The 11715-nt window shown below is 50.4% G+C and overlaps 1 protein-coding gene and 1 pseudogene across 3 annotated transcripts; one reads left to right on the forward strand and one right to left on the reverse strand.

The window, feature by feature from the left end:
* The window catches only part of LOC111724354, a 15065-nt pseudogene extending 10013 nt beyond the window's left edge, over positions 1 to 5052 (reverse strand).
* Positions 5053 to 5247: 195 nt separating this feature from the next.
* Positions 5248 to 11440, forward strand: MYCN (MYCN proto-oncogene, bHLH transcription factor). Of its 3 annotated transcripts, none has more exons than XM_012803726.1 (3): positions 5248 to 5871; positions 6771 to 7683; positions 9946 to 11440. In XM_012803726.1, the coding sequence occupies exons 2-3, from the start codon at positions 6888 to 6890 to the stop codon at positions 10545 to 10547; spliced, it is 1398 nt and encodes a 465-aa protein (XP_012659180.1). In that variant the 5' UTR covers positions 5248 to 5871; positions 6771 to 6887; the 3' UTR covers positions 10548 to 11440. The 3 variants fall into 3 exon arrangements, with proteins under 3 accessions (XP_012659180.1, XP_003787452.1, XP_003787453.1); XM_003787404.2 differs by having other exon boundaries at positions 5248 to 5549; XM_003787405.2 differs by lacking the exon at positions 5248 to 5871 and having other exon boundaries at positions 6755 to 7683; positions 9946 to 11437.
* Positions 11441 to 11715: the final 275 nt, after the last annotated feature.

Genomic DNA, 11715 nt, shown 5'->3' on the forward strand with positions numbered 1-11715 from the left:
TTTCCGTGTCGGTACCTATAGATCTAACACATTGTTTTTAGTGGCTGCACATTCTTCCACTGCATGGTGGATGTATTACATGTCCTTGTCCTATGGATGGGCATTTAGATTATTGGCAGCAATCTTGAGAACAATGCAACAACACACATTCTTGTTTATATGTTTTAATGTATTTGTTTTATACTGGATTACTAGATTGCAGGATGGATTCTAAAGAGTGGAGTTGGTTTTCCTCTTGGGAGTGGTACACCAACAGGGTATACACACAGCCTTGCCGGCATTTGGGGCAACCTGCTAGACCCCCAAATGTTAATGCCTTTGAGACTGAATTTGCATTTCCTTGACTTCTGGTGAAGTTGAACATCTTTTCATATGGTTATTGACAATTTGCATTTCCCGGTCAGTGAATGACCAGCTCATCCTACACTCCTATTTCTACCTGGCTGGTTTTTCTCTTCAATTTGCAGGATCTCTTTGTCTACATGAGATGTACTCTTTGCCTCTTACTTACGGGGCCAGTATTTTTTATGACTCTGTTGTTGTCATCTCTTGGCTTATTTAGGGTATGTTTTAACTATACAATTTTATTTTTATTTCAGTCAAACATGTTAAATTTTTTCTTCCTTGTTTCCAGGCTGTCTATCCTAGAAAGAATGCCAATTCATAGTTTCTTCTTATACTTACATAGTCTTAATATTTCCATTTAAATCTTAAATCCAGCCTTTTTTTTTTTTCCTTTTTTGCATTCGAGTAAGGCAAGAAGCTAGCTTTGCCTTTTTTTCCCATATGAGGAGTCAGTTGATCCCAGAGAAGCAATTGATTTTTAAATTATTTAGTCAGTAAGAATTTACATGTCTTGGGGGGATAGAAGGGCAGGGACATAGTGGTCCCTGAGGCTGGACCCAGAAAGCTCTTTAACTCGTGATCTGGAATAAGCATCTAGTGGTTGTTGATTCCCAAGTCAGTCATGGGTTGGGCTCTTCTGAATGCCCAGATATGTGTAGTTTGTGTGTGTGTGTGTGTTTGTTTTAGTAAAGAAGAGATTGATAAACTGAAAAACAGACTCCTTCCTTAAAATCACTTTGTTTATAAGCTAAATCCTATGCATAATTCTATCCTATCAGTTGGTCATTAAATTAAAATGTCCCTCTTAGGTGTGTCCCTCCCTCCCTGGTCCACAGTGAGCTCCTTGAGGCTGTGCCTTCACTCACCATAGTTCTGAATCTGCCAAGGGGCTCAGGACACAGTAGCTGTATGTGTTGGTCCATTTTGTGTTGAACCATTTTGTGTTGCTGTAACAGAACACCAAAGGCTGGATAATTTATAAAGAAAAGACATTTATTTTTCACATTTCTGGAGGCTGGAAATCTAATATCAAGATGCTGGCATCTTGTGGGGGCCTTGGCGCTACATCTCCATGGCTGGAGGAGCAAAGGAGACCAAGGACTCAGACTTCCAGACTCAAGCCCTTCTATTATTAGCATTAATAGGTTCATGAAGTTGGAGCTCTTTAGACCTAAATACCTCCTATTAGGAGGTCCTATCTCCCAACACTGATACAGCAAGATTAAATTTCCAATACATGCTTTTTTGGGGGGGGACACATTGAAATCACAGCAGTACAGAACAAAACCTTCAAAGCCATCTAAAGATTAGTTTTGTGTGTGTTCACATAATCTAAGGGTTTCAACATTTTTAAGAGCGATTTTCAGACTTCTCTACAAGCAGCTAAGAACCAGCATTAGCATGTTTCCTCCATATACAAAGTCTTTTATCCTTCCACTTGCAAATGAAGGTAATTAATAAATATTTGTTGAATTTTATCATTCGGTTAGCCTTCAGATTCAGACTTGTCAGTAATTACTGGGTTTCCATTAAAAGCAGGAGATTAGAGATTGAGGTCCAGGAAAGATAAACGGTTTGCTCAGAGGCATGTAGGGTAACCAGGTCTCCTGCCCTGTTCCCCGTCCCCTTTTTCTGCTACACCTTGTCCCTCGACATAGCAAAAGGCCTGGTGAGGTGACAGCCACTCTCTGGTGGGAAGACAAAGATAGGAAGGGAGCAGCTGGGTCCATCTTGGCCTATTTTCACAGTCCTGCCACGTAAGACCTGGCAGCCTTGAAGAACTCCTTCTGTGATCTTGAAAACATCATCAAGGCTTACTGTATACAGACACCCCACTGTGCCCTGAGAATCTCTTCTGGAGCAAAACAGATCCAGCCTCTCCTCCTGGAGCTCCCAGATTAGGGAGGGAGACTGAGACTATCTGCCACAGTGTCACAGGAAGCAGATATTAAACAAATACTCCCAGGCATAGATAATTACAAATGGAGGCAAGCGCTCTGCAGGAAAAGCCAGGACTCTCCTACAGGCTGCAACAGCAGGGCTTGGTTTAGACTAAGGGATTAAGGAGAAGTAGACGTGAGGGGTGTAAAAGGCTTTTGCCAGGGTGAAGTGTTTTACATATGTGTGGGAAATACCAATAAGAAAGGTGCTTACAAGGGCAGCTCATCCTCATTCATGGGCCACTTCCTAGAGCTCTGGGAATCTGCTTCTCTCCCTAGAATTATATAGGCATCCGGGGGTCAGGGCCCAGAGGCCTTCACAAATGCTAATCCTGAAGCATTTTATGGGTTGCCCCCTGACCTTTTGCACCTCCAACCATAACTAGTTCCAATGCTAGGTGAATGGGGGAGGAAGGAAAGCAGCATTTCCAATTTGGAGGAAAAGGGGGAGGTAGGGAAGCCTTCCCACCCAAAGATGGTGTGGGGGGGAGGAGTGGGGGGAGGCGGGGGGTGGGGGTGGGACCGGTTCCCCTTCCCAAACAAGTCTAAGGAATGTTTTTCAAGAGAAAAATCCCACCTCACTGTGTATTTTAGTTGTGAAAGGGGCTACCCAGGAGACCTGGGTTGTTCCTGGATAATGTCTGACGCTCTCATCCCCCAAACAGACATGCCCTTGAGAAAGCCTGAGCAGAGTGGAGTGAGGACTTCACAGTGGTGATGGTACGAGAGAGGGCAAAGGCTGCTGCTGGACGGGGGGTGTCAACTTGCCATAATCTGGTCATAGTAATAATAATCATAGCTGACAGTTACTATGGGCTGGGCAGTTTTAAGTGCTTTCGGAACTGTCAGTTATCAAAACTCTATTCTCTTTCACAGTTGAAACCGAAGCACAAAGAGGCTAAATAGTGGCAGCAGCTGTTGACAGAAAAGACACCCTACTCCGTAAAATAATTTTTTTGAAACAGTCTTACTTTGTTGTTTGAGGCTAGAGTGCCTTGGCCTCAGCCTGGCTCACAGAACCTCAAACTCCTGGGTTCAAGTGATCTACCTGCTTTAGCCTCCTGAGTAGATGGTATTATAGGCGCCTGCTACAGGCCCAGCTCCTTTTTCTATTTTTTTTTTTTTTTGACACAGAGCTTCAAGCTGTCACCCTGGGTAGAGTGCTGTGTCATCACAGCTCACAGCAACCTCCAACTCTTAGGCTCAAGCGAGTCTCCTGCCTCCGCCTCCCAGGTAGTTGGGACTACAGGCGCCCACCACAACGCCCAGCTATTTTTTGGTTGCAGCTGTCATTGTTTGGCAGGCCCAGGCTGGATTCGAACCCGCCAGCTAGGGTGTATGTGGCTGGTGCCTTAGCTGCTTGAGCCTCCTTTTTCTATTTTTGTAGAAGTGGGGTCTTGCTCCTGCTCAGGTTGGTCTTGAACTCCTCCTGAGCTCAAGGGAGCCTTCTGCCTCAGCCTCTCAGAGTGCTAGGTTTATTGGCATAAGCCACCACACCTGGCCTCTGTAAAACAATTTAGAAAGATTTATCCCGAGCTAAGTTTGAGGACCAGGACTGGGAGCCATGGCCAAGAAACCTTGAGCAAGTAGATTCGTGGTGGAGTTACAGATTTGTTTATATGTTTTAGGAAGAATTATAGGTAAAGTTGTAAATCAGTACATGGAAGGCATCCATTGGTTTGGCTCCAAAAGGTGGGACATCTCAGAGTGGGGGGCTTACAAGTTATACGTGTGGGTTTAAAGGTTCTTTAGCTGACCTATGGCTGAAAGAGTTAGGTTCCAATAGTCCAGGAGTCAGGCAAAGGGAATTCTTGAATGAAGATAAGGGTCTGTTAATCAGAGACAAATTACAAGGACTTATGCCCAGACTCAAGTGGTTTGTTGTGTGTATTGAGGACCTGCAAGTATGTCTTGCATAGCCTTAGGACTGGTAATGAATGAGTCACAAAGAACTTCTCTTAGGGGAACGATCTGGTTCTTACATGATGAGGCTAGTCTGATCTACTTTCCCACAGCTAGCAACCTCATTTCAGGGGATCCAATCAGTCAGCCACCTGGGAAGGGAGCCTTTAGATTTTATTATAGTTCACACAGCTTTCCTTTTTGCCTCCAGCAATTTGGGCTCTGGAGCGTAAGTTCAGTCTCCAGGAGGTGTAGACAGCAGTTCCTTCTGAGATCCAATTGTCCACAATTCCAGAGAATATTGGTTTTTGAAAGGTTAATTTAGGCACCCTGGGCACAGCTGCGTGGATGTCCACTCCCCTCTGAACCTGAGCCTGGCCCCCTCAGCCCTCCACAGTCATGAGGACAGTTGACAGCCCCACGGGAACGTCGGGAGGGTAGTGGAGTGGCCCCAGTCAAGGTCCGAGCCCGGGCTCGACTGCTCCGCTTTTTGCTGGGTCTCCGCGAGGTGTCGCCTTCGGCCGAAGAAACCACAGTGGCACCACCCTCGTAGCGCGTATTTATTTATTTATTTTCAAACAAGGAGGGAGGGTTGCCCCTCCTTTCAATTTGAAACTAGAAACAGCCATCAGTCTCGTTCTTAAATGGGCGTATCCCCTCTCCCCCCCATTTTGCACCCTCAGTCTAGCCTTCCTTCGGGTTTACACATGAGCAACCCCTTTGCACAGCCTTGCACAACGTCGGCCTGGCGCTCAGTTGCACACAAACCCAACCAAGGCGGGGCTGGGTTAGAAGCCTCGGTCTCTCCTCCCCGACACACCCCCCCGGAGCCCTCCGGAATTTTTTTTTTAATGCCAAGCTGCATTGCACCGCTCGGCGCGCAGCTGCTTCGCAGAGTGCACCCGCTGCAAGCCTGGGGGTCCAAAAGGGCGGGAGGAGCACACCCTGTGCTTCCCAGCTTTGCAGCCTCCTCTCTGCAAAGAAAAGCAAGTGGCTTTTGGCGCGAAAGCCTTGGCGCCTCCCCTGATTTTTATGGAAATCAAGAGGGCGGAGTAAAGCTGCTTTCCTCTGCGTTTCTCCCTCCCCTTCGTCTGCGCCACAGCCCCCTTCTCTCCCCGCCCCCCGGGTGTGTCAGATTTTTCAGTTAATAATATCCCCCGAGCTTCAAAGCGCAGCCAGTGACAGTCATCTGTCTGGACGCGCTGGGTGGATGCGGGGGGCTCCTGGGAACTGGGTTGGAGCCGAGCGAGCGCTAGCCAGGCGCAAGCGCGCAGACTGCAGCCACCCGAGGCCCCCCGCCCCCCGGCCCACTCGGAGACACCCGCGCAGAATCGCCTCTGGATCCCCGGCAGTCGGCGGGAGGTAAGGAGCCGGGCTTGCAAACCGCCCGGCGCCCCGGGATCGGCGAGCGCAGCGGCAAGCCTAGCCCAGGACGGGATAGCCACTCCCGCTCCGGGCGCCGGAATATGCCCAGGGGACTGTTTTTGCTTCCGAAATAAAAGCACCTCGGGGTTTTTCCCTGAAAAGCCAGTTCTAGCCTGGAAGGCACTGGAGAGACTAGGAGAGGGCTAGGAGAGACCCGCCCTAATCCTTTTGCAGCCCTTGCCAGGGGGTAGTAATGGCTTCTGTGAAAAGAAATTCCCCCTGCTCTGGATCTGTCTGTGTTTGAGCTGAACGAAAGCCGGTGCGTCCCTACCCAGAGCTGGGGTTCTTCTCTAAAGGGTGTCCCTGGAGAAGAAGGGGGTTAGGCGGGGCGAGGCCGCCGCGGTGGTAATCTGGGTCACCGCTGCTCCTGCTCTGAGGAGACGCGTCTCTCCCAGAGACCCTTCCCGTGCGGGCGCCCCTGCACCATTCCTGGGAACCCGGGCTCAGCCTTCCCTCCCCTTGGAAGCGGACGCTGTTGGAGGTTTGGAAGAGCGCGGGGGTGGGGTTAGAGAGATTCCACTTAAGCTACTGGCAGGAGTATTCTTGCTGCGGGGTCAATGTCGAGGGGCGTCTGCTCAAATTTGGAGGGGAGATTTGTGGATTGGGGTACCCCTTGTTGGTGTCTGTCTGGAGAAAGGCTTTTTCATTTGCAAAGTTTCCTAAATCCCCTCGTATCGTTTGCACTCCCGAGGTTGCATTTTTACAACGGAGGATTGAGAGTACACCAAATTCCATACCCAGTAGCTGGGTCGGAGGGCTCTGGGCTTCCTTTGAGCAACTGGCCCCACACTGGTGCAAGTGGGGTCGTCGGCGTGGCTCTGGTAGGGCTAGGATTCTGCATCCTATAGCAGACCCCTCCCCCAGGCAGTGCCTTGTGTGAATGAAAAGGCAGTTTCCAAAGTTGCGGAGCCACGCCACCACCCCCTGCATCTGCGTGCCCCCTCCCACCCCCTGTCGTAGACAGATTGTACACAAAAGGAGGGAGGGAGGGATGGAGGAGGGATCGAGAGCCAGAACTTCCTTCACCTTCGGGAGTATTGGGCGGAGTGGGGGGCTTGGAGGGGCGATTGGGGAACCGGACTGGAGGGGGCGCCCGCTGCCAGACCCCCCAGTCTGCTCCGCTTGCCCACCCTCTCCCGGTGTGTCTGTCGGTTGCAGTGTTGGAGGTTGGTGCGGGTCCCCGCCTTCCGCGCCCCCCACGGGAAAGAAGCACCCTCGGTATTAAAACGAGCTGAGCGGAAAGAAGCCTACAGTCGCCCGCCCGGAGGCGAGCCGATGCCGAGCTGCTCTACGTCCATCATGCCGGGGATGATTTGCAAGAACCCAGACCTCGAGTTTGACTCGCTGCAGCCCTGCTTCTACCCGGACGAAGATGACTTCTACTTCGGCGGCCCTGACTCGACCCCCCCGGGGGAGGACATCTGGAAGAAGTTTGAGCTGCTGCCCACGCCCCCGCTGTCGCCCAGCCACGGCTATCCGGAGTTCTACGCGCACTCCCAATCGTACTGGGCCACCGAGGTGGTGCTGTCCGAGAACGACCTGTGGGGGATCCCGGCCGAGGAGGACACATTCGGCCTGGGGGGACTGGGCAGCCTTACCCCAAACCCGGTCATCCTCCAGGACTGCATGTGGAGCGGCTTCTCCGCCCGCGAGAAGCTGGAGCGCGCCGTGAGCGAGAAGCTGCAGCACGGCCGCGGGCCCCCGGCCGCCAGCTCCGCCACCCCGGCCCCGGGCACGGGCGCCGCCAGCCCAGGGGGTCACGGGCATGGAGGGGCTGCGGGAGCCAGCCGCGCCGGGGCCGCCCTGCCCTCCGAGCTGGCCCACCCAGCAGCCGAGTGCGTGGATCCTGCTGTGGTCTTCCCTTTCCCGGTGAACAAGCGTGAGCCGGCGCCCGTGCCCGCCTCCCCGGCCGCTGCTCTGGCGGCGGGCGCTGCGGTCTCCTCCGGGGCGAGCGCGGCCGCCCCAGCCGCGTCCCCTGTGGCCGTCCCTCCACGCGCAGGCGGCCGTCCGGCCAGCGGCGGCGACCACAAGGCCCTCAGCACCTCCGGAGAGGACACTCTGAGCGACTCAGGTAAAGACCGAGCCCGGGTCTGGCCCCCTCGCGAGGGTACTGGAGGCGGGGGTCGCTGTCCCCTTTGTTTAGTGTTAATGGTTTGGTTTTGGAGAGCATTTTAGATACAGCGCTGGCAGAGAGGTCCTGTCTCCTCAAAGCCTATCCTGACCCCAGAGTAAAGAGGAGAGAGGCAAGTCTTAAGTCTCACCTTCGCTGAAGTTCATTCCACCCTGCCATGGGGAGCCTTCCTCCTGGCCATTACTGGCCTTCTCCCCGTCCCCCGCTTCTCTTTGCCACGCCGTGCAAGGAATAAAATTGGTAAAAATTGGTGGCTATACTGGGTGGAACTGGGTGGAGGTTTAGGGGACTGCTGGATGCTTTGCGTGGACAGAAACCTGTTTGCGCCGGAGAGGGAGCGGAAAGGGACTGTCCTAGGTCAGAGTTGGGGAGAGGCATCCCACGAAGACACACAGGCTGTGTAAAATCCTATTTAGAGCAGAGGAAGTTAGGAGGAGATTGCACAGATGGCTAGTGCTGGTTTTCTTTTCTTTTTTTTTCCCCCCCAAACCTAGGTACCCCCCGCCCCCCGCATCCTCGGTGGGTGGTGGGCTCTTTGCTCTTGGTGCGTGGCCAGCAGGCGGCGACATGCGTGGCCAGTAAAAGGGCCAAGATCTCATAGGCTAGGGGTGGTGAGGGTCCCCCTCCCTCCTCCATTCCGCAGCTGGCGGCAAGTGCAACAGCAGTTGTGTACATTCTCAAGGGGCCTCCTCTTTCTAGGGTGCGGTGACAACTGGGCTGTGTTTTGCCTTACGGCCTGAATTCCAGGCCGAGTTTGAGATCTGCACTGTGTTTTGTAGCCTAGTGCCTTTGAAGGTGAAGGTGGGCGATTAGTGGCCTCTCCAGTAATGCACACATTCCTTGATTCCTTGTATTGTGTGAGTTGGTTTATCTTAAACTGAAGGGAACGGTTAAAACCAAGCTTTTGGTTGGGGCTCTGGAGTCAGGGAACTCCACCCCAACACTGAAATAGCCCTTGTCCTTGGAGCAGGCGGTTGGGGCCCCTTGGATGTTGAAAACCAGTGTTTTCAGAATGGAGGTGGACAAGAAACCTAAATTTCCTTCAGGGCTGAGGACAGAGCTTTCTGAGGCTCCTGGAAGGAAACTTGGTGATAAGCCCCAGTTTGAAACTGCTCTGTCCCTTTAATGTCGGTGCCTTGACAGCTTTTGGTGAGGAAGCACTTCCTTACCAACAGCTGTCTTCTTGGCAGAAAACCAAAACATTGGCTTAAAGGGACCCACAGACTGGAACAGCCTCACATTTCGGCTTTAGAACAAATCCCACAATTGTTCAGCTTTCCGGTCCCCTTCAGATCAAGCAGAAGATGTGTTTTGATTTTCATGCTTGCATTTTCCACAATAATTTTCACCCCAGTGTGGTAGTCCATGGGAGGGGGGGAGGAAACATGTAGCACATGATGCTACATGTTTTTGTTTTTGTTGTTGCTGTTATTATCAGTGATTTGAGGAGAGCTGCTCTCATTTGGGGGTTTGTGCTGACCGGATTATGGCTTTGCAGTTAACATTTGATGGTTGTTTAGATGAAATTCAGGTTGGTGGAAGAAAAGTTGTTTTTCTTCCTTGGTTAATTAAATTGTTCCTCAAGTTTGTTTAAGGACTTAAAATCAAACACAACCATGTGTAAATTGCTAAATGAGGCTTTTAAAATGAGTCTTAATTTTTAAGTGTGGAGATAGCAGTGTAAATAATCTGCAGGGCAGACTGGTGATTATGATAAAAGCTCCATTTACTGAGTTGTCTGCTGGGCACAGTGCTATGCTAATATTATCTGTCAAGGTAATATTATCCCATTTAACAGCTGAGGACACTGAGGCTGGGAAAGGTTGAATAACTCTTACTCAGGGTCCTGCAAACAGTCTGTGACAGAGCCTCCAGATTCCTCCTGTGACCCCAAAGCTTGGGTTCTTTATATTTCTACCACTTGATAAAGTCCTAATTGGCAAGGAGTGAAAGCTCAGTAGGGGGGAGGCCACCAAGTTCGTCCACTCAGTGTGGGGAAGGACAGAGTATTTCTGGATGCATTTACCTTAAAGAAATCTAAAACAAATGCATTTGTGGCCACGTCCACGTTGATGCCTTCACCACAATAGCAAACTCCCCGAGCCTGCTGGAAGAGACAGAGACATGTGTTAATATGGACAGAAATGTGAATTTCATTAATATGCGTCTCGCACGAGAGTAACTCCCATCTTTTTCTCACAGACGATGAAGATGACGAGGAGGAAGACGAAGAGGAGGAAATCGATGTGGTCACCGTAGAGAAGCGGCGCTCCTCCTCCAATAGCAAGGCTATCACCACGTTCACTATCACCATGCGTCCCAAGAATGCACTGGGCCCTGGGAGGGCCCAGTCCAGTGAGCTGATCCTAAAACGATGCCTCCCCATCCACCAGCAGCACAACTATGCCGCCCCGTCTCCCTACGTGGAGAGCGAGGATGCACCGCCCCAGAAGAAGATTAAGAGCGAGGTGTCCCCACGTCCCCTCAAGAGCGTCATGCCCCCAAAGGCTAAGAGCTTGAGCCCCCGCAACTCTGACTCGGAGGACAGCGAGCGTCGCCGTAACCACAACATCCTGGAGCGCCAGCGCCGCAACGACCTGCGGTCCAGCTTCCTCACGCTCAGGGACCACGTGCCGGAGCTGATGAAGAACGAGAAGGCCGCCAAGGTGGTCATTTTGAAAAAGGCCACCGAGTACGTCCACTCCCTTCAGGCCGAGGAGCAGCAGCTTTTGCAGGAAAAGGAAAAATTGCAGGCAAGACAGCAGCAGTTGCTAAAGAAAATTGAACACGCTCGGACTTGCTAAACGCTTCTCAAAACTGGACAGTCACTGCCACTTTGCACATTTTGATTTTTTTTTTTTTTTAACAAACATTGTGTTGACATTAAGAATGTTGGTTTACTTTCAAATCGGTCCCCTGTCGAGTATGGCTCTGGGTGGGGAGCAGGACCACCCGAGTGGGGCTCTGCTTGCATTTCAGGATGCTGGTGGCCCTGCGGCCTCCTCCACCTCACCTCCAGGACAGCGGTGAGAGTTCATGACAGTTGGGAGCCTCTGGGGCTGTTGAAGTCACCTTGTTTGTTCCAAGTTCTAAACAACAGAAAGTCATTCCTTCTTTTAAAAATGGTGCTTAAGTTCCAGCAGATGCCACGTTAAAGGGGTTGCCATTTGATACCCCTGGGGAACATTTCTGTAAATACCATTGACACACCTGCCTTTTGTATACGTCCTGGGTAATGAGAGGTGGCTTTTGCGGCCAGTATTAGACTGGAAGTTCATACCTAAGTACTGTAATAATACCTCAATGTTTGAGGAGCATGTTTTGTATACAAATATATTGTTAATCTCTGTTATGTACTGTACTAATTCTTACACTGCCTGTATACTTTAGTATGATGCTGATACATAACTAAATTTGATACTTATATTTTCGTATGAAAATGAGTTGTGAAAGTTTTGAGTAGATATTACTTTATCACTTTTTGAACTAAGAAACTTTTGTAAAGAAATTTACTATATATATATGCCTTTTTCCTAGCCTGTTTCTTCCTGTTAATGTATTTGTTCATGTTTGGTGCATAGAACTGGGTAAATGCAAAGTTCTGTGTTTAATTTCTTCAAAATGTATATATTTAGTGCTGCATCTTATAGCACTTTGAAATACCTCATGTTTATGAAAATAAATAGCAATTAAATGATGCAACTCAATCTTTTCCGTCATAGCACTAAACGGCTCCTTAAGCAGCAACCATAAACAGTCTGTAACTTAGAGAACAAAATTAACTTCCACCACATCCCAGTTCAGGGGGATGGGCCATTGTCCCCACTTGGAGTGGAAGGGACTGCTTTTGGGGGAGGTTAAGATAATACTTCAAGATTACACAGAATTGCCTCAGCGCCTTGTGGCTCAAGTGGCTAAGGCACCAGCCACATATACCTAAGGTGGCAGGTTCGAAGGCGGCCCACCAAACAA

Source organism: Otolemur garnettii, unplaced genomic scaffold, assembly GCF_000181295.1.
Source record: "Otolemur garnettii isolate 467f Iridium unplaced genomic scaffold, OtoGar3 scaffold00022, whole genome shotgun sequence".
Classification (NCBI taxonomy): domain Eukaryota; kingdom Metazoa; phylum Chordata; class Mammalia; order Primates; family Galagidae; genus Otolemur; species Otolemur garnettii.